The sequence below is a fragment of the Trachemys scripta genome, chromosome 21, assembly GCF_013100865.1.
Source record: "Trachemys scripta elegans isolate TJP31775 chromosome 21, CAS_Tse_1.0, whole genome shotgun sequence".
Taxonomy (NCBI): domain Eukaryota; kingdom Metazoa; phylum Chordata; order Testudines; family Emydidae; genus Trachemys; species Trachemys scripta.
This window is the reverse complement of record NC_048318.1, coordinates 13,114,544-13,137,770: the sequence shown is the minus strand read 5'-3', so window position 1 is coordinate 13,137,770 and position 23,227 is coordinate 13,114,544. Positions and strand designations below refer to the sequence as shown.

The following is a 23,227-nucleotide window of genomic DNA, read 5'->3' as shown; positions in this document are numbered from 1 at the left end:
ACCTTTGGCTGGGATCTTCGAAGCTGAGGCATATCAGATCTGTGTAGTTGTATCCCTGGGCCCCACTGAAGTCAAAAAGGCTCTGAACAGGTCTAAGGAACTGCCCAGGTGGAGCTGTTTGCAAGCCTGTGATAGGTTCTTGGTGTGCACTGAGCAATTAAATATGTGGAAGAATGCAATTCTCAGCCCATTGGAAAGTGGTATTCTTGCACTGTATATGATCAGGAGCGCCGCCAGCTTTTCTGCCGCCCTAGGTGGCGGAAGGTCCCGCCCGGAAATGCCACCCCCCATAGAGGCAGCGGAAGGTCCCGCTGCCGAAATACCGCCGTGATTGCCGCCCCCCAAATTGTAGTGCCCTAGGCAACCGCCTAGGTCGCCTAATGGGTTGCACCAGCCCTGTATATGATACATTATTAAGCTAATATATGCATTTGATTATTGTTTGGGCTGCTTTGTGGCTATAATATCTAAATACTGTGTTGCTTGTAAACCTTTCAGTCTCTGGATATGTGACTCAAAGCGGTACCCATCCGCAGAATGAGAAACTCCACTTTGCAAGTGAGCCACCAACTTTAATTTTTTGGGTGATTTTAAGGTGTGGCTCCATGTGGAGCTCATTGCAGTAGTCTTCACTTGAGCAGACAAAGGCAAGGCTCAAGAGAGCAAGGTGTACATCCAAAAGAAATGACCCTGCCTTCAGGGTCATTGCTGCTGTGAACGTGAATAGGTAACAGTAGGCCCATGTCTTCCATTAAAGCGGAAGATGTAACCTTTGCCATATTTTCTGGTTGCTTCCCTCATGCAATCTGTATTACTTTAATTTTATCTGGTCAGTTAACTAGTCCTTATCCAAGCCCACTCTATATCAAACATTGGGTAAAATATTCAACATGAAACAAAGCTATAATTATTAAGAGCAGTAAATTGGCAGACTCTTTATTTTGCTTTGTAATGTATTTTTCCATCAAACTAAAATAAATTCTCTGTTAAAATGTGTGAAGCTGTGTTTTGAGGAGTGGCTCTTTGGTAATACACCAAAGGCTTATCTTATAACTGTGTGTTAAAACATGGAAATGGATGACTGACTATCAAACACCAAAATAGTTTGGGCTGTTTTTATCTGTGGATAACATGCCCTTTGCAACTTCCTCATTTTAGATATTTACTACAACAAGGCTTTAACTGTACAATTTCAGATATTTAAAGTATTGATAGAAAGATGTTTTTAAAACATTTAATTTTGGGTGATTTAGTTCAATGAGATTTTATAATTAGATGATATCTGTATCTGTATCTATGTATGAACTTTGTGTATGTGCATAATATATATAATTTGCACATATGTACTATCCAATATACTTGTGCAAGTTGCATAGGCACATAAGACTGCAAATCTCAGAATCAGTCATGCACAATAGATTTTGCATGAATAACTTGGGTGTGTGCAAATGTGCATGGACATCTTAAGTGCATACTTTTGAAAATTTGGGCCGTATATGCTCCTTGATTTACTCCTTGAAAGGAACCTGCATATGACCTTTATTTACCATGACATTTAAAGCAGTAATACAATATCAGAATGCAATTTCTTTAGAGGGACAGGTCAAGAATATGTTTCTTAAAGTACCGTACTCGGATTTTCTTTTTACTGTTGTTCAGACTGGTTCCTTACTCAAGCAAAACTGCAGCTGGCTTCGCCTCGCAACTTCTTGAGACCATATTATACCATCGGGTATTAAACAGAACTCCTGTTGGCTCGTGCGGGAAAAATCTGGCCCACGTTTTGAAATTGCCTGACTTGTTAAAAAAGTGGTTACTGTTGTTGTCAACATATATTTTGATGCAAATTACAGAGTTAAGTGCTGTTACAATGATCTACAAAATTCCACTAGTTGAAGGGGGAAATTGCCTACTTTTTTTGGTGACAGAAACGTAACAGAGAGTGGGAATTTTTCTTACTATGGGCCTAATCAAAACCCCATTGAAATTTAGAGCAAGACTCCCATCTTTTCATGTACCGTGTATATATATCTGCCTACTGTATTTTCCGCTACATACATCTGATGAAGTGGGTTTTAGCCCACGAAAGCTTATGCCCAAATACATTTGTTAGTCTCTAAGGTGCCGCAAGTACTCCTCGTTGTTTGTCATTGACTTCAATGAGCTTTGGACCAGGCCCTATCTTACATGTCTATCTATGCAGTGTTAGCTAACTGAATGCCTACTGTTACTAAGCATTAACAGTAAAGAGGATATTACACTGCATGATTGCTAGTGAACACTAATATAGCTATGCAAAATGTGGCTAAAGAATACCATCAGGACTCTCGGAGACAGCAGACGAGGTGGATCCTACTTCTGCATTAAGCAGATATTCTTTATTTTTTTTAATACTGAGAGGTCTTAGAGAAAATGTTTTAAAGAGATAGACATATATTAACTTATAATCTGCATTTGATTGAATCCTCTTTTCTTGTTAAATTTAAAACCAATTCTACACTTGTAAAATGGTACAAAATAGGGGCCTGATTCTGTGAGGTGCCCAGCTTCCTAATTCCATTGGGCTCGTGCATCACATTCCAGGATTGGGCCCCAGACTAGATGTCAGGATCCCAACTCACTTAGGGTCATGAGGAACTCATTTCTGTGGCCATCTCTTTTTTCATAGGAAATGATGTATTTCAACAAAAACAAAACAGAAAAAACAGGGTTTCTTTTTTAAATGAAGGATGTCGTCGTTTAATGAGGCTTGAAGTGTTTACAGGTGTTTCCTCATGAGTTCAGATTTAGTGACCCCAGGGAGTTGATTCTCGGAAGGCAGGAGAAAACACTGAGCTCAGGCTTGTATTTTAAAACAGTTGAGCACTAAAGGGCCAGATCCTCCTCTGGTGTAAACCAGTGCAGTTCTGTTGAAGTCAATGGAGCCATGCAGATTTAGACCAGCTGAAGTCTGGCCAGACATATGCTCCTCTAAACACAACAGATCAAAAAAAACATATTAAAAGATGCTTGTGTGTTTCTGCTTTAGAATCTTATGGGCCAATCTTGCAGACCTCGCTCAGGCAAAACTCCTATTGACTATAGGTTCCGGACCTTAATGTTTGTTTAAAAAATGTTTAGGTGATCTAACATGTCTTTTATGCATAATATCTTCCAGCGCACTCTAGCCTTGGAGAAACTGCATAATGTGGCGAAGAACAAAACATAGCAAAGGAAAATATAAAGTATTTGTGGTTGGAGGATGTGATGACATCACGTTGCTCAGCGGGAACTTAGGGCTTTTAAAAAGCCGAAGGAAACATTCTGACAGCCAGTTATCACATCACTTGTAAAGGAGTAAAACACAGTTAGCGATTAAAAAGCCACACTATCTTCTTCAAAGAGAAAAGACTCCGTTCTGCCACAGAATATGCACTGGCAAAAATGTAAGTGAGTTCTGATTGCCTTTGTTTTTCATAACTACAGTAGATATATGAAGATCACCTGAATAATAGCTCTAAGTCAGTATTAGAATAGCATTTACTATACCCATGTACTGAGAGGTGCCTGGTTTAGGAGAGACAATTACTAAATGTGTGATGCTAATTTTCCAGCATGGATATTAACACAAGACAACATCACTGCTTTGTTGGCAGTAATCACTTTGAATCAAATGGCAGACTGATTCATAAAAACAGTAACAGGATGCAAGGTATTATGTCAAAGGTTATAGTGGTTACTTGCCAGAGTTTTCATGTTTAAAAATGAAGGCTACTATAAATCTTATTTTTGTAACTGACTTTATGTGGACACGACTTTTACCAAAAATGATATTGGGCAGTCAAAGGAGTATTTCAACTTCCTTTACATCTCAGCTTATGAGTGATGTGTTTAGGGTCATATCCTCAGCAAGTATAAAGCAGCATAACTCCATTGCAAATGGAGCTATTGGCATTCCAATGGAGCTGGTATACACCAGTTGAGGATCTGGCCTTTAGTGACTAACTTTTTATTAAAGATAAACATAATTGTTGATTGTAGGAGTTAACCTCTTACATAAGTATTCAAAGAGAGAGTGACAGATATAAAAGATAAGGAACAGGGCAGAGCTGAGGACGTATGAGCTGTAAGTTACCATATGTATACATATTGTTATATCCATGGGGTTTTTAAATCATTTTGTTCTATCTGGCCCATCTTTCCTCAAATAGTTTAGTTCTTTCTCTAATACACGTAGAAATTTGTACCGTTTCTTTTAATTCTTTTATTGTCTCCAGGCATATTTCTATAGATGATGTTTGTTTTTGCAACCATAGTAACATCCTTTACCTTTCACTACACTATTCACTTAACCTATAGCACAACATACCTGAATGGAAAGGGTTAATTTCTTAAATATTTTCCAGTGAGTTGACTAACATGGAACAAAGATGAACCTTCTTTTCCATTATGTTAGAGATCAAAGAGTAGACAAAGATCAGTTTTATCGGTACCTATTATTCTGAGATAATCAACAGTTGATCATATTTTCTTTGTAACAGATTTAAATATTTTTCCTTTATTTGTTTGTTTTGTTTGAGAATTGCATAGTCATTTTTTCCTTTAGGTAAAAATGTGGATTTTTCAAAGTTATATTATGGATTGCAGAATCAAATAGCAAGAAGCTCCAGCTATTTTTTTTTCATGTACTTTGAGTTTGTATTGCAACATGACAGATAGCAGACTATGGTAGCACTATAGTGACATTTTTCTTCTCAGTATCTTTTTCTCTTTTCAGAATCAATAGTGAAATATTATATAGAATCAGCAATCTAAAACGAACTGCAGCAAGATCAGAGTAAAATGTAATCTAGTAGCTAAGAAATCTGTGAATTTTAGATTTCAGCTGCAAGGACAGAGACACATGAGCAAAGTTGGTTGTCTTTGCTAGAGTTAGAATGATAGTCATACTGAATATTGCTAAGGTGTGTTCTTCCCTTAATACATACACAGCTTCTTTAAAGATTAATAGGAATTACAGGCCTATGTTGTGAGTGACCAGGCTGCAGTACTAGGGGTTGGTTGTCCCCACAATGTGACTATATGGATCCCATTTGAAAACACTGCAACTCTTGTGCAATCCCTTCCTGTCACTTCGTCCACAGGGCACCCGTCCAGTTCTCAATGCAAGAATCTGTTATAGCAATTCTTATTGGACATTTCAAAACATATCATGAGATACAGCAACTGCCTTGACTGGCTTCCTCAGTGGAGAGTATTTTTACACCAGGTAAAGAGTGGGCAGTGGAGATATTGTAGTTCTGTTTGACATCTGTTCAAGAAGGTTTTGGGGCAGAGTTGAGGGTATGTGTCTTAGAACAATGAAGGGGCGACAAGTAGATTTTTGTAGGTGGCTGACTGGTTGAGTTCATGTTTGAAATTATTATTTTTGGTACTGAGGTTTTATTATATGCTTAATTACATGTCAGGGTGCTAGACCTTAGGGGTCATTTTTTCTTTTTATTTAAATCTAAATAAATACTTTCTAGATATTAAACCATTACAACACTCTTAAACCTGCCTTTTTTCCTAAGTCAGTGGGATAAAATAGCTAATTGCTTTAGCTTCCTGTGTTGAGAGGAAGGATGATCTAGTGTTATAGCACTAGATTGGCACTCTGGAGACCTGGATATATGTCACCTTAGGAAGGGATGCAGAGATAAAATTTCTAGACACCATAAATAACTGGTTATTAGAGCAGCTTGTCCTGAAATCCACAAGGGGAGAGGCAATTATTGATTTAGTCCTAAGTGATACACAGGATCTGATCCATGAGGCGAATATAGCTGACTTGCTTCGTAACAGCAACCATAATGTAATACATTTTAACATCCTTGTAGGGGGAAAATGCCAGATAACTCCACCACAGGGGCATTTAATTTCAAAAAGGGGAATGACACAAAAATGAGGAAGCTATGTTAAATGGAAACTAAAAGGAATAGTCACAAGGGTGAAATGCCTGCTAACTGCTTGGAGACTATTTGAAAACACCATAATGGAGGCTCAAACTATTTACCCCAAATAAAAAAAAAGTAAAAGAACCAAAAAATGCCACCAGGGCTAAACAGCAGAGTAAATGAGGCCGTTAGAAGCAAGAAAGCATCCTTTAAAAATTGGAAGTCAAATCCTACTGAGAAAAACAGAAAGGAACATAAACTCTGGCAAATCAAGTGTAAAAAGATAATAAGGCAGGCAAAGAAAGAATTTGAAGAGCAACTATCTAAAGACTCACAAACTAACCATTTTTTAAAGTACATCAGAAGCAGGAAGCCTGCCAAATGATCCGTGAGGCCACTGGATGATCAAGGTGCTAAAGGAGCTCTCAAGGAAGACAAGGCCATTGCAGAGATGTTAAATGAATTCTTTGCATCAGACTTCAGTGCAGAGGATATGAGGGAGATTCCCACACCTAAGCCTTTCTTCTTAGGTGACAAATTTGAGGAACTGTTCCAGATTGAGGTGACAGTAGAGGGGTTTTGGAACAAATTGATAAATTGAACAGTAATATGTCACCAGGATCAGACAGTATTCACCCAAAAGTTCTGAAGGAATCATGAAATTGCAGATCTACTAACTGTGGTATGTAACCTATTGCTTAAATCACCGTTGTATTGGATGACAGGTGGATTCCTAATGTAACACTGATTTTTAAAAAGGGGGATCCAGAGGTGATCCTGGAAATTATAGGCTGGTAAGCCTAACTTCAGTATCTGGCAAATTGGTTGAAACTATGGTAAAGAACAGAATTATCAAACACATAAATGAACATGATAGTTAAGTCAAAAGCTGCCTGCAAAGAGTTACAAATGGATGTCACTAAATGGGGTGACTCAGCCTTTTTTGTATTAAAGCTGTCCAAAGTGATTTGCCTGAATGGAGAGACTGTCAAGTTGGATTTGCAAGCCAGGTGAAAGGCATTGTGCTGAAATGTCACTTAGGCTAGGTCTACACTACCCGCCTGAATCGGCGGGTAGAAATCGACCTCTCGGGGATCGATTTATCGCGTCCCGTTGGGACGCGACAATCGATCCCCTAATCGACGCTCTTACTCCACCAGTGGAGGTGGGAGTAAGCCCCGTCGACAGGAAGCCACGGAGGTCGATTTTGCCGCGGTCCTCACAGCGGGGTAAGTCGGCTGCGATACGTCGAATTCAGCTACGCTATTCACGTAGCTGAATTTGCGTATCTTAAATCGACTCCCCCCTGTAGTGTAGATGTAGCCTCAGTATGTTTAGGTCAGAGACATAAATGTTTGCTCAGCCTGGAAGAACATAAGAATGGCTGTACTGGGTCAGACCAAAGGTCCATCCAGCCCAGTATCCTGTCTACCAACAGTGGCCAATGCCAGATGCCCCTGCCGTCCATCACCACCCTCTGACAACAGAGGCTAGGGACACCATTCCTTACCCATCCTGGCTAATAGTCATTAGTGGACTTAACCTCCATGAATTTATCTAGTTCTCTTTTAAACCCTGTTATAGTCCTAGCCTTCACAACTTCCTCAGGCAAGGAGTTCCACAAGTTGACTGTGTGCTGAGTGAAGAAGAACTTCCTTTTATTTGTTTTAAACCTGCTGCCCATTAATTTCATTTGGTGGCCCCTAGTTCTTATATTATGGGAACAAGTAAATAACTTTTCCTTATTCACTTTCTCCACACCACTTATGATTTTATGATTCTATATACCAGGGTGGAAGAAAACTCAAACAGAATTCTGCACAACTACCCCAGGGTTTTACAGGGAAGGTGGGAAGACTCAGTTTAGATTGAAAAGATCTTCAAGATAACAGGAAGCACCATTAGAATAGTATGATTCTCATCCTGATTAGAAGAGACTGCAAGAATAACACAAGTCATCAGATTTGAATGCTCATAGCCTGATTGGAGGGAATTTGCTCATTATTACTATTTATCTCATAGTAGCACCAGAGAGAGACGCCTCAATCCAGCCAGGAGTCCTTCCTGCTAGGCACAGTACAAGCATATAGAAAATGATTAACCTTGCCCAAAACAGCTTACAGTCAAACCCTGATCCTCCAAAGACTTATGCATGTGCTGAAGCTTGTGCACTGGGAGTAGTTTCCTTGACGTCACTGCACTCTGCATGGGAAAAAAATCTTTTCAGGATTGGGACCTCAATGCATCAGTCCTGCAAAGACTCTTTAAGCAGTGCATTTTAGTATGAAAGTCAGACTCTAGCCCTTGCCCCTGCCCATGGCAGAAGATAAATGACAGCTACGGGCTTCCCACATCTTCGAAGGGTTTTATTTAATGAAATCCAGCCCTCATTGCAACTATTTTTTGTTTATTAATGGCAAGTGCAAATTTCTAAAAACGCAGCACCAAATACCATTTTGTCACGTGCGTTTGAAATGATCTATGATTTTTATGACCAAATGAACATACCTTTCATGCAATTGATTTCTGTGTGAATAGCTTATAGAGCTGGTGACATTTTTCAAACATTTGAAATTTTGATGACATTTTTTGACCATCTCAAATAACTTCTTTGATTTAAGGGTGAGATTTTCAAAGATGCCTGAGAAAATTAGGCATCCGACTCCAAGTGAAATGAAATGGTATTTATGCACCCAAGTTAAGAATTTCAAAAGCACCTATGTGACTTCAGACACTATGTTCCACTGACTGCTTAGGCTCCTAAGTCACTTAAGTACTGTTGATTGTACGCCCGACTCCACTTTGCCGCTTTGACAATCTTGCCTCCACCAAAATGGCTTTTAAATCATGTAAAGCCCTTGCTGCACACCACAACAGATGTGAGGTTTTTAGCACCCTTTCTGAAAGTATCAAATAATGATACTGAAAGCTGAAACTAAAATGTGTTGCACCTTGTGAGTCTTAGTTTTGGTAACACCGCTCTGGGAAAGGCGGATAGCACAAGAATCAAACACATCAGTGCTTCACAAACCAGGTGTCAGGCTCTATGAATGACCACATCTGAGATTAAATGGAAAGCTTGTTTTACTGAAATAGAAACAATATTATGGGTTGTAGCTAGGGATTAGGTTGGGAGGCTGAGACCTATGGGTAGATCTCTTCCCATCAGTGTATCTCAGTTCCCCCATCTGTAATATCAGCTCCAATGTTCTGAAAAATTGGACTTATTTTTTACCAATTCCCATTGACTTCAACATGCATTGGCTTAGACCTTTTATATCTTCATGCATGATGTTGCTGCCTTCTGCAGCCATTACAACAGCAGACCTCTTCAACAAACTCTACAAATTGCATCCTAAATCTCTTCAGAGTTTTCTGTAGCCTCAGACTCTATCAGTGTAAAAGAAAAGTTAAGATTACTTTTGTTAGTCTGCATCATCTTCCTTGTATCCACGTTAAATGTAATCACCATGCAGGATTCGTGCAAATTAGAGTATTCAGCATGTTCACTAGACTGCAGCACACCGGAGCAGATAGGAAACAGTGATATGTACACCCTCTAGAATCCAAGGCCCATCTTGAATAGACCAAATTTAGTTCTTACCAATCTTCACAGTGCCTGTAATCACTTCATTAAAATAACAACAAAAAAACTAAGATATTGCAGATGGCACCAAGCTGGGATGGGTTGCAAGCACTTTGGAGGACAGGTTAAAAATTCAAAATGACTTTGAAAATTTGGAGAATTGGTCTGAATTCAACAAGATGAAATTCAATAAAGACAAATGTAACGTACTTCACTTAGGAAGGAAAAGTCAAATGCACAACTACAAAATGGGGAATAGCTGGCTAGGTGGTAGTACCGCTGAAAAGGATCTGGGGGTTATAGTGGACCACAAACTGAATAAGAGTTATCATTGTGCTGTAGCTACATAAAAAGGCTAATATGGTTCTGGGGTTTATTAACTGTAGTGTTAGACACAAGGGGTAATTGTCCCACTCTGCTCGGCACTGGGGAGGCCCCAGCTGGAGCACTGTGTCCAATTCTGGGCACCAGACTTGAGGAAAGATGTGGACAAATTGGAGAGAGTCCAAAGGAGAGCAACAAAAATGATAAAAGGTTCAGAAAACCTGATCTATGAGAAAAGATTAAAAAAATTGGGCATGTTGAGTGTTGAAAAAAAAAGAAGACTGAGGGGGGACCTGATAACAGTTTTCAAATATGTTAAAGGCTGTTATTAAGACTATGGTGATCCTTTGTTTCTCCATGTCCACTGAAGGTAAGACAAGACGTAATGGGCTAAATCTGCAGCAAGGGAGATTTAGGTTAGATATTAGGAAAAACTTTCTAACTCTAAGGGTAGCTAAGTTCTGGAACAGGCTTCCAGGGGAGGTCATGGAATCCCCATCATCAGAAGCTTTTAAAAACAAGTTGGACAAACACCTGTCAGGGATGGTCTAGGTTTACTTGGTCCTGCCACAGAACAGGGGTCTGGGTTTGATGACTTCTTGAGGTCCCTTCCAGCCCAAGATTTCTATGATTCTATGATTGGCCATGATTCTGGTATCACTTAAACTGGATTTACACTAATATAACTCCATCAACTTCACTAGTTACTCCTGATTTACACCAAAGAGATCAGAATGAGATCCAACCAAAAACTGTCCATAAGTACACTGTTGCTTTTAAGGTAGGTCAGATGTTTGGTCTGTTGATTCAGAGTGCTAATTATGCTCAGAAGTCTCCAAAGTTTGTTTCCTTATACTGTGCAATGAACCAGCACTCTGGTTCCTTCGCTCTCGCTCAAGATTTTTTGATTGTAGAGCAAACACTCTGCCCAGATGTTTGCTTAGCACTTTGCATTTAAGTACATTTTTATTGAAGTATCCGCCCATAATGTGGCAAACAGTCCATGGTATAATCCACTCCTATCCAGCTCTCATTGTCAGCATTACTTACAAAAATAATGGTAATGCTTCATGGGAAAGCTAGAATGTGTCAGATGCACAGAAAGTGCTGCTTGTTGACTCCTGCAGACAGGCTGCAACATGTAGAACTGCAGCTGTGATAGTCACATTATCACAGCATTCCATGAGAAGCAGAAATGTCCAATTCGGACAGAAAACCCATTGACGGGACCATAAATCAATTGATAACTCATCTGTGCTACATTTGATTATCTTCTGAGTGATTTCATGATTTATCAGATGACATCACACAGTTCTGTCGGTCAGTACAATGCAGCGGGGATATTCCTGCCTGTTATCTGTTATCTAGTAGCGCATCAACGAAGGAGCCGGATGTTGTTTGCTGAGGGCAGTCAGAAAATCTCCCATCAGCTCAGCACAGCATGAGGGTTTACACCTTCCTTTGAAGAATCTGGCTTGGAGCTGTGTAAAGAACTTGACACTGGCTAGATACCCTGCATAGTCCTACTATAGCAGTCTCAAAGGAGTAAACCCTGATCCGCTCTGATTCTGGGAGCAAAGAGTGCAGGGTGCTTATTAGTTCCCAACTCCTGAATATTCCTGGCAGATCGTGAGGCAGAAGAGGACACCCATGAAATCCCTGAGAGGAGAAGGGAGGGGAGTTTAACTCACTAAACGCCTTCCTGAGTGGCCCTGCGAGGATGCCTGTTCTCCCTATTGCCTCTTGCAGCTTGTAAAGATTACTGCATTTCTGGGGTTCCAGTAACACCACAGACCCGCTGACCAAGAAGACAGGAGAATGAGGACGGGCCATAGAATTTTTGCCCCCAAAAGTGCATCTTGGTAGAAACTGGGCTAATTGGCTAGGGGTTCACCAGAGGGGTGATATTTCCCTGTCACCACAAGAGAATCCTCGTCCTGATGCAGACCATCACACACCCAGGCTGACAGCTACATTGTGGAGAGGACCTGATGGAATTTAACATCTCTTTAGCTGATGTTCCATTTATTATTATTATTTTATGTGCATTCAAATGGGTCTAAAGATGCAGGTAGGCACCCAGTGAAACCAATGGGTGTTAGGTGCCTAACCTGCTTTGATACCTTTGAAAATCTCACTAACCACCTATCTGCATCTTTAGTCATGTAAATATCTTTTGAAAATCTGGCCTTTGTTGACTTGCTCAGCATCACACAAGCCGTTTGTAGCACAGCTGGGATTTGAAGCTGGCTCTCAAGAATCCAAGTCCAGTGCCTTAAACACCAACTCCTTATTGGTCAGTAATTGTGGAAGGTTAGGAAGACTTTATTTAAATACAAGAGGAGTTGATTAAATAAAGCCCTGTAAAAAGGGTCACCTGCCTAGCTGTTTAACTTTTTGGAGAGATATTTTTATCAGTGTAAAAGTCTTTTCCCTGAGTTCCACTGGAACAGTATGGCCTTTTGTTAAAGTAGATACATTGTAAAACAAAATATCGATAACTCAGCGGGGGGGAATTTCAACTCTGAGAGAAATACTGCGCGATAGTTAAAAATATACTAAACCCAAAGCAGCAACATATACAAAAACAGTATTACTAGTTTGAATAATTAATAGTATTTTTAAAAATATGTTAAAGGATTCAATATCCAAAACCAACATAAAGTGTGGACATGAACAAGTGTGATACTTGTTTACCCCATCATATACAATATACAGTATTTACCCCATTACTTAAATACTGCTAAAGAGGCATCGTTATATTAGTGTAAGCAGATTGTGGTTGCAGACAGAGCATAAAAGTTGTGTATCCAAGGCTAAGCGTGATTTCTTTTAAAAATTTAAAGTTCACAGTGTAGAATATAGGTGTCAGCAGCCTGCCTTGTGCAATGCAGTTTTCAAGATTCAAGCCAAAAACTCAGACTAGCCTGTTACTTGAAAGCCTGGAATTTTTGGTTATTCAGTTATTGTTTGCTCTTCTGTATTACTGCAAATAAGAAAAGATTGCCATTGTATTTCTCTGTAGTTTTTTGATTATATTGGAGAGGCAACAGGAAAGAAGAAAAATATTTACACCGGTTGCTTTGATAAGCTTGTCATATGCCAGAGTGTGAGTAAAGAAACACTAAATCTTCTGAAACTGTGAGAAGTGTGTCATTTGCTGTTGCAGTCAGTCAGGCATGCAGTATATTTCAAAGTGGAAATTGGCTTGATGGGAAATTGTACTGAGTAGTGTGTGTGCAGGGCAGTAATATTAGTCTGAAATTCAGAGAGCTAAAACTTTTCATGCTTTTTGACCTTTGCGATTTTTATGCAGCTGTTTGTCATTAATTGCCTCCACCGCTCGGGACTGATTAGAGACAGGATGCTGGGAAATGAGTTTTGTTTTAATTCTTAAGAAAAAATAATTTAAAAAATCAAGTTCTCAGTGCTGGTTTCAAAGCACCAATATGCATGTTAGCATTTAGCATATGTAGATTGTTAAGAAGCAGAACTGACTGCACAGAAAAACTCTTGCTGGTACTATGGCATAGACAAATCGTAGGATATGTCTTCACTGCAGAGTTAACTTGGCTCTTATTCAAAGGCAAGTTTTATGACCTCTTATTCAGCACTTCGATAATGTGGTGCTAGGAGCTATGGACATACCTGAGATAAATATTCCAAAGCACAGGGAGCCAAAGGAACTGAAGCCCAGAATTTTACAATATCACCCCTTGAGCTATTAATCTGCTCAGCATTTCTCCCTTCTTTGCCAAGCTGTCTTGCACAGTATGTTCTCTGAGCTCCTGTAACCCCATGATCTAAGGCCTGATCCTGATCCGAATGAACTCATTGGCAAGAGTCCTACTGACTTCAGTGCCAAGACTCACACTAGAGCCAGATTGGGCTCTACTTAGAAGGCAGATCTGATTCCCCCCCCAAACATAAATCCAAAAAAAGGAGAGGAATAGGTAGAGAAGAGATAAACGTTACCTGTAACTATGAGCTCATATTAGTCTGCAATAAGAACCTGATCTAAAGTCCATTGAAGTCAATGTGAATCTTTGCACTGACTTCAAGGTGCTCAATGGTTATTCTTTTGGAAACCAGTCTGGGAAGATTCTTCAGCAATCTGTAGTAAAACAGTATTGTCATTGTTTTCTATTGTCAGTCTGTGCAAAGATCCAGCAGGGTTAGTGGGTTTGGTAAATGTTCTCCTAAGCTGAGCCTGAAGTAACAGTCAATCATTTGGAGTGACAGCCCAGAACCCTGGGATTTATTTGTGTGTGTGTGTGTGTGTGTGCCTGTGTGTGTGTGTGTTGGGTGTTTGTCAGCATTAAAATGTTCAACAAAATTGTGAGTAATAACTTTGATGAAAGGAGCCCTGATATACAACACATAGTAGCTTCATCATAGCTGGTGCAAGAATAGGCTACGAACTGAAATATATTTAACATTCAGAAATCTTGCAAAGCTGTTCAGTCATGGAAAAGTTCCCATTGATTTTGCTTGGCTCTGGATTGCCCCTAGCTGGTTTGCACTGCTCTGACTACACAAAGCAGCTGCAAACCTGGCTTCAGTGCCTGTATAAGCCGGATTTATGGCTGTTTTCATTACAGGAGTCGTGCAAAGCACTCTGGAACACAGAGTGAATCTGGCTCATTGTTTGCACTCATCTTGTTGCCACTTTAGTGAAGTATTTTTATTTGTTTTAAAAGAATTTGTTCATGTGTGTCTTTGTTCATTTACAGCACATGTCATGAGCAACCAACTAAAATGCTGCTTTGTCTGAACACTGTACAATGGGGACCATTTGTTTTAAGATAAACCTTGCACCAAAAGGTGAAGAATGAAGTGCCTAGGTTTGTTTGAATCAGGAACTTACCTGAATTTGGGGAATGTCATTAGTCCTCATGTCACTTTTAATTTGTGAAGATCAGATTCTTTTGCTCTACAATGAACCGTGCACCAAAGCAGAAAGTCATTTTTCTGTGGGTACGTCTATAAAGCTCAGACATGGGATACACTTGACTAGTGGAAGAGCAGCTGCACTAACATTATTTTTGTTTCAGCTCTGGGGGAACTGAAATATGTTCTGCAGACTTTGTTATATTTTGTCAGGTTTTTGGTTGCTGACACAGGAAACTGTGAATAGGTATATTTATCAGCTTTTACTGTAAACGTCGTTTTCCCCCTTCCACCTCACCCACCCCCAAAAAACCCCAAAAAGATTGGGGTCAGATAGTGCCACTCTTACTCAAGCTGAGTATTAACCTACTTTGCAAGTAGGCCCACTGAAATCAATGCACTTACTCAAGGAATAAGGTACTCGTCTACTCAAGGAGTGAAATACTGGCTCAACTGAAATCCATGACACTCCCACTGACTTCAATGGAGCCAGGATTTCACCCAGCATGAATAGTGGTAGCAGAGTCTGGCCTGCAATTAAAATTCATTAAAGTACAAAATAATATCATTTTGTATGTAAATGAACTATAGAAAACAGAAAGTGCTATTTTAATGTTCTTAATTTCAAATATATTGTTTAATAGTCAGATAGTTCTTCAGGTTATTGCTGCTGATCCCTCAGTTGTCAGGGGCCAGGACTCTCTTCTTTGTTAGAGTCAGGTTCTGATCCCTAAGTGGGAATCCTAGGCCATTTCATTAGTACTAAGAATAATAAAGCCGTATTAACAGAAAATTACAGTCTGAGTCTCTCCTCAATTATGCCAGTCGAAATCAGAGCGTGGTTGCATTTACACTGGTAGTAAACTGATATAAATGAGATCAGAATTAGTCACCAGCTAAGAATGACGAGAACATTTTAAACACATGTTTATAGTCGTGTCTGGTACCACCACTATTTGTAAGGGCCTTTCAGCATTCCATGATTAAGTGGTTTATAACTAGGCAATTAAGATTCACACTGAAATGCAACCGTTGGATTAGATTTCCTTTTAAAAAAAGGATAGACATGAATAACTTACAGGAGGGTAAAAGAAGAGACATGAGGAAGGCTTAAATATGTTTCTATAACAAGCTTAGATGTTTCAAAAAATATTGCTTGGCATTAACTTGCAATGGCTTTATTTAGGTAGCTTTACAAAAGCTCAATAATTGGAAAAGTTGCTACATTTTGAAATTTAAAAGCACCTGCCATGGATCCATAATATGCATTACCTTGTTGTCAAGCTTTGCAAGATTTGTTACAATACAGCGGATCCATTCAAGTCAGTGCAGCTACAGCAATTTGACCAGCTAGAATCTGGGCTTTTCTGATTCTCCTTAGGACTAATCGGGGAAATACAGTTAAATTTATTAGAGGCACCAGATTCTTAGCAGCTGTAAATTGGTATAATTCCTTTGAATTCAATGGAGCTTCAGAACTTGAGCTGAGAATCTGACCCTGGACCCATACCCATACCCATATAGTGGAACACATACTTATTCACAACATGGTCTCCAAAGGAAGCAAAGGGTTAAGAGAAATATAAATTAAAATATGTTATTTATTTTGGATAAGCAAAAATATAACTGTATTTTAACAGGGTTTATGATGTGATATTATCTTTTAAGGGATGTCAGACCTTAGAGCAAATCAGGTTTTCCGCATCTATTGTTTTTTTTTACTTGCAAGCAACTAATAGCTAGACACTCTTGATACAACTATCCAATTACAGCAATTTTCAAGAAAGTAAATCGTGCATAGATTCACTAGGACACCTGAGGATGGGATCCACTAATGTAGTTTTCTGGATGAGGACCTACACAAGGCTTATACATTATTTAAGTCCCCATTTAAGCCTTATTTTCAGGGGTTAAGTAGTACAGAGATCTCTTGCTGGCCCTCTAGATGGGGAGAACTTCATTTACAATGAATATCTCAGCATCACCTTGATGATCTCAGTGTGTGTGTGTGGCGAGGGGAGGAAACGTATTAAAAACATTTCAAACGTCTGTAACTGTTGAACCATTTTAATGTCTTAAAAACGTAAGAATGATGAATAGCCTATGTAGACATTGACTCTGCTGGTCTAGAGTAGATCTATATTTTAAAATTCTCTAACACACACAAATGAATTAAAATGTCCAAATATTATATCCATTTGTATATAGAAGAGATGAACAGAAGTATAATGAATGTTTTGTTTTGTCATATGAAGAATTTGTTGTATCTCTAAATAAGTTTAATTATATTTTAAATTCAATATTTGATATGGTTTCAAGAAATATTTAGTTATACTTAATAAATAGAAGGGCCAGCCAGATTCTTTAGTAATGGGAATTTATCAGCTGGCATATTTACAAATCAAAGTTCAGTGAAAGTCGGGCAGCTAAAGTGTTGATATCAATGGTTTTATAAAGATCAGAGCTTTCTGAGCTATGATACACCACAGTCTCCTTCTGCCACTAATTGCCCCGGATACTTCATGTAAGATAAGACTCAATAATATCAGCTACTGAAGTATTATACTTCCCTCTGACTCAAAATGTCACAAGACTTTTATGATAGGCATTTTAGCTGGCTGCTAGCTTTGCTTTTCAAAGCGGATCTTAGCCATGTATTGGCTTAAGCCCTGGGATCTGTCACTATGATAATTGGCCGCAAAGCAAGAAAAAGCGAAGGCGTGTATTGAGAAGCGGGAATGGTCAAAAGAAAAACACTGTTAAAGTCAATGAATTGTGGAACCAGTTAGCTGCCATATCTCACACTCCTGCTAACCAATTTTTAAACCTCCTTGGAAGGCAATACACAAAACGTGATTTAGAACTGCATGTGGCCCCGATGCAGGATAGCACTTAAGCATATGCTTCAACTGAAGAATTTGTTTAAATGTGTTTCTGAACTGGGATGCTTTCCGGAATTGGGGCCTATGTTTGCAGTGTATATGCAACAATAGATATAACATATTCCTATTCTATATTTTGGCTATATCTATATATAGAACTATATAGGCTATATGTGTATATTATATATATATAATAGGAATTTTATTGTATATCTAATAGATAGATATAGATTATATAGCTATAAATTAGATATATAATAGGATACTAGTAGCTGAAAGCCATCTAATTTGTAAAGTCATGGATGTAAAAAAGCTGAAAACGGCTGCAAACTTAAAAATTTGCAAAATCCCAGTGATGACTGAACCTGGTGATATTCTAAATCAAAAGAGATCTCAACCATACTTGTAGTTATTTCCATCACTTCACACTGTCTCAACAGATGTTCTAGGTTCAGAGTGATTTGGGGGGATAGGGTGCAGATGGTTGTGTTGTGCTGGGAGAGTTGTGTGGATTTGTGCGGGTGGTGAATGAGGGGTGTGTGCTGCTGGGAGGGGCTATGTGGGTTTGGGGATATTGTGTGTGTTGGTTGTGTTGATTTGTGTCTGGGGGGTGTGTGCTGAAAGATTTGTGTGAACAACAGCTGAGCGCACAGGTAAAACAGTTGGGGCAAATAATCCACCCTCTGTGCAGTCTCCTTCATACAGTCAATGAAATTGTGCATGTAAATTAGCTGCAGAGGGAGGGTGGTGATTGCTTGTGTTCATTCTGTTATTACAGTGACTTGTGGCTCTTGGTATGGCATAGCTACGTGCCTTCTTATAGCTGCTCACTGCATGGGTGTAATTCATAAAGTCACAATGGCTGAGAACTTACAAAAGTGGAAAGAAACAGACTGTGAAACCCAGGGATGATCCAACATGGTGATATTCTGAACAAAAAGAATTCTTTATCATGCTTGTAGCTCTTTCTGTTGCTTCACAGTGACTCAACAGATGTTCCAGGCCAGGGATTCTCAACTTCATGGCACCGTGACCCTCTTCTGACAACAAAAATTACTACACGACCCCAGGAGGGGGGACTGAAGCCTGAGCCCACCCAAACCCCACCGCCTCGGGTTGGGGGGGAGGCAAAGCTGCCTGAGGGCTTCTGCCCTGGGCAGGGCGCATGTAACCTTAGCCCACCTGCCCAGCGCTGAAGCTTTGGCCCTGCGTGGTGGAGCTCGGGCTTCGGCCCTAGCACCCAGCAAGTCTAACACCAGCCGTGGCGACCCCATTAAAATGGGGTCACAACCCACTTTGGGGTCCTGACTCACAGTTTGAGAACCCCTGTTCTAGACTTCAGAGTGACACAGAGTGACATTCCTGGAATCATACAGATTATGCCTATTATATATTTTCATAGATTCATAGATTCTAAGGCCAGAAAGGACCATTATGATCATCTGATCTCCTGTATAACATAGGCCATAGAACTTCCCCAGCATAATTCCATATCTTTCAGAAAAACATCCAATCTTGATTTAAAAATGGTCAGTCATGGAGAATATACCACAACCCTAGGCAAATTGTTCCAATGGTTAATTATTCTCACCATTAAAAATGTACATCTTTTATTTCCAATCTAAATTTGTCTAGCTTGAGTTTCCAGCCATTGGATCATGTTATACCTTTCTCTGGTACATTGAAGAGCCCATTATTAAAGACTTGTTCCCTGTGTGGGTACTTTGTAATCAAGTCACCCTTAACCTTCTCTTTGTTAAACTAAATAGACAGATCTCCTTGAGTCTATTACTATAAGGCAGGTTTTCTAATCTTTTAATCATTCCTGTGGCTCTTCTCTGAAATTTCTCCATGCTTCTTCAATGTTGGGCACCAGAACAGGACATAGCATTCCAGCGGCAGTTGCACCAGTGCCAAATACAGAGATAAAATAACCTTTTTACTCTTGTTTGAGATTCCCCTGTTTATGCATCCCAGGATCACATTAGCCCTTTTGGCCACAGTCTTACAGTGGGAGATCCTGTTCAGTGGTTATCCACCATGATACCCAAATCTTTTTCAGAGTTGAACAAAGTGGGCCTGATTCCTCTCGCGCACTTTCACTTTCAGTCAATGGGATTAAACCTGTGTAAGAATAATGCAAGTGAGAGGAGCAGCAGACCCAGTAAAATAAATAATCTTTTGCATGCTATACCCACTAGGTACCTGAAGAAACCAATATTTCAGATTATGAGAAAAGTAGATCATAGTTAAGGGCCCAGTCCAAAGCTCATTGAAGTCGGTGAAATGAATTACATGAGATTTAGAGATTATTTTATGAATCACAGCTTTTTGTTACTTCCATTCCATTCCTGTGTTTGTCTTTTATCTAATTAGACTGTAAACGCTTCAGGGCAGGGGCCTTGTCTTCAGACCTGTCTGTAAAATGCCTAGAACTCTGTTGGTACTTTCTCATGGTTTGTTTATATGTGTGTGCCTATATATATGAAAAAGAAACAGTGCCAGAGTTCTGCTAATAGCCAGGCCCTTAATGAACACAGCATAATTCTGCAACAATTGTTGATATTTAAGGCAGGGCATATTGTACTATATAATGGTGGTCATTTTTCATGAGTAACCATGTCCTCACAGCCTTTAAATATGAGTGCACTGATACCACAGTTTATTTATTTAATAGAATCCATTCACTATACGCTGAATCTGATGTAACACACCAGACGGCTCAGATTACTAACAATCCTAGTCTTGGGGCAAGGGGATGGAGGTTTTGTTTTGGAGGGTGAGGGGGTAATATCTGGGTCTGGCTTTACTGCCAAGTCTGCAGTATTCTGCCCATGTTTTTCATACATATATTTTTAAAAGAATTTTCTTTAAAATGTACAAATATTGGGCCCAATCCTGTGGCATCTCTGCAGGTGATTGTAGCCAAATGGGAGTTCTGCATGTTGCTGGAGAATGAGTGTATTGCCCGCGTGACATGTATGATACATAAGGAACACAAGTCTGGAGGCAGACTGCACCTTTCTAGTATCAAGGAGCAGCATTAACTCTGAGCGTAGGAGAACCTGTTCTAGGAGGCAAAGAGAGTCATATTGACAGGGCAATCTGCAAAGAAAGGATTTTCCTAAATGGCGATTATGGCCTTGCACTGGTATAGGGGTGAAGGAAAATAAATGTCACCAAAATATATTTCTCAGCTTCTGCTTCAGAACATCATCAGCAGCCACGACCCTATCAAGGTGTCCGTGTCAAAGAACCAGTGAAGGAGCTACTGAAGAGGAAACGTGGGAACATCATTCATAGTGTTAATGCAGCTGCAGCGACAACGGTAAGAAAAAACACAGAATGCCTGAGGAAAGCTCTTCCTTTCTGACTGAATAGGCACCCAGCCCGTCTCCATCATGTGCTCCCATCGATTTTAATGGAAGTTGAAAGAACTCAATACCTTGCAGAATCAAGCCCTTAGACAGGAACAAAAGGAGGCAGAGAAGTTAAGTGACTTGCTCCAGGCCACAAATGAGTTCAGTCTCAGAACCAGGACTAAAACTTAGTCGAGTGGTGCCCGGTCCAGTGCTCATTTATCAAGACAGCAGGTTACACTAGCGTCATCGGCTCATTCAAGACCATGAAACTCAGCAATGCTGAAGTTATCAAAGGAGAGAGTTAGGTGTCCAACTCCCATTGGCTTTCAGTGGGATTTGAGCACCTATCTCCTTTAGGATTCTTTGAAAATCCCAGCTTAAAATACCAAAATCAGCAAAATAAGTCACAGGATTCAGGATAGTTGCCTTATGCAGATGTACTTTGTATCATCGGGGTTACAGAAATGTCTAATTCTTAAAAATCCACTAAAACTTTGCGGAGCTATTTCCCCATGGAGTCTAATTTCCTATTTTGTAGTGTGCTGAAAACACTCGGTTATACAGGTGACCTGTTGTGTATATACTGTTCCAGACAAAACACACAAAGCAACCTTAAAAGCTACCGAAGCTGTCCAAAAAAGCTCTCTGGCCCCTCATTTCCTATACTTAGGCTAGATCCATTTATTCTGGTGTTTAAACTCCTGGAGGGAAGCAGTTTGACTGTATCTTCACTAACAATGAAATTCACTCTGAGCAGTGGAGCCACACAAGGTATCATGTATCATTTAAATCCCACTTAAGCTTCAATGGAGCGTGGATCTTGTGCTGACCCACTGCAGAGGGGTGAATTTCACCCTGAAATCGTTTTCAATAACTGCTCTCATACCGGTATAACACAGGCACATGATACCTTCATCTAAGAGGCAATGGATGATAATATATTTATTGCTACTTCTGCTCTGAGCAAGAGTTTCTCAAGATATGCTGAGTTTAAATCTTTCAGGAATAACTGATATCTGAATATTCTTCTTTGTTCTCTAGGTTGTTTTGCCCCATCAGCCACTTCCGTCCTATTCACCAATTGGTAATGCTTCCAAACATTTATTTTCATTTGTTCGTCAGTTTGGTTTCAGCCACATGCTTTGGCTGACATTTGATACAATTCTTTTCTTGTTTTGCAGGCCAGCCTTGCATTGATATGGATGTTACTGCCTCTTCCTTGCCAGTTACCGACGAAGGGGCATTATGTTCTGGTTGGCTCTCTCAGCCTTCTCCTGCGACCCTACAGCCCTTAACCCAGTGGACAACTTACCCAGATTATATGTCACATGAAGCAGTCAGCTGTCCATACACAGCAGACATGTATGTTCAGCCTATGTGTCCCAGTTATACACTTGTTGGACCCTCTTCAGTTCTGACTTACGCATCCCAGCCGCTGATCACCAATTTTGCGGTAAGCTAAAGATACCTAGAAATGAAGGCAAATCTGCTTTCCAGTAGGCGCTATGAGAAGCCACATTTCTCTAAATTTATCTTTATACTATGGTTTGCTTGACATCCCTGACTCACATTATATCGTCAAGGATGATGTCCGCAGTAAAAAGTTATACAAGTGATGCTGAAAAATCAGAAGTAGTTTCCTCTGCCACAATTGCCTATGCAAGGAGAACAGTCCTGAGAAGTGAGACTGAGGAGAGAAACATGCCTTAGTGACCCTCTCTATAATGGTCATGCAACTGTCTCTTCTTGGTGTGAGTCTCTCGTATGGTTTTCTACGTGAGCTACAGATTCCTGTTAGTAACCTAACTGTCTAATGTGATGGCCTGATTTATTCTCTGCCTGGGCCTGGAAGTTAGGGGGATTGTTCTGAGAATTATTGTAGTTTGAGAGGGATTAAAAGATTTGACTATATTGAAGTCGGAGTGAATCCAATCTTTTTAACAAAGCTTGCCTGTTCCATGCTCTCTCACACCCACCAGCACTCACCACCTAATTAACTCATGAACCATTCTGCATTGTTCTCAGGAGACCTTCTCCAGCTCCCATTGAAGTCATTGGTAAGACTGCCATAGACTTCAGTGAGAGCTGGATCAGGCCAATGGGCAGATTTTATCTCAGGAGAGTATTGTCTGCAGCTAAGGAAAAATAATGCAGAGCAATAAAGTCATGTCGCCATCAGCTCCAACGTAACAAGGAATCCTGCAGCTTTGATTCATGGTGCTCATGAAGTTTCAATTAGAGTGGATCATAAATTATAATCTTCTGTTT

At 39.8% G+C, this 23,227-nt stretch overlaps 1 protein-coding gene across 2 annotated transcripts in view; it reads left to right on the top strand.

Annotated features, from left to right (window-relative positions):
- Positions 1–3,168: 3,168 nt before the first annotated feature.
- Positions 3,169–23,227, top strand: part of POU2AF1 (POU class 2 homeobox associating factor 1) — a 43,245-nt gene continuing 23,186 nt past the window's right edge. Inside the window, exons 1-4 of one of the 2 annotated variants that reach the window (XM_034754869.1) lie at positions 3,182–3,425; positions 20,795–20,925; positions 22,001–22,043; positions 22,141–22,412. In XM_034754869.1, coding sequence (XP_034610760.1) covers positions 3,410–3,425; positions 20,795–20,925; positions 22,001–22,043; positions 22,141–22,412 — 462 coding nt within the window. In that variant the 5' untranslated portion in view covers positions 3,182–3,409. Of the gene's footprint in view, positions 3,426–20,794; positions 20,926–22,000; positions 22,044–22,140; positions 22,413–23,227 lie in introns of both variants that reach the window. The other variant, XM_034754868.1, reaches the window with a different exon arrangement.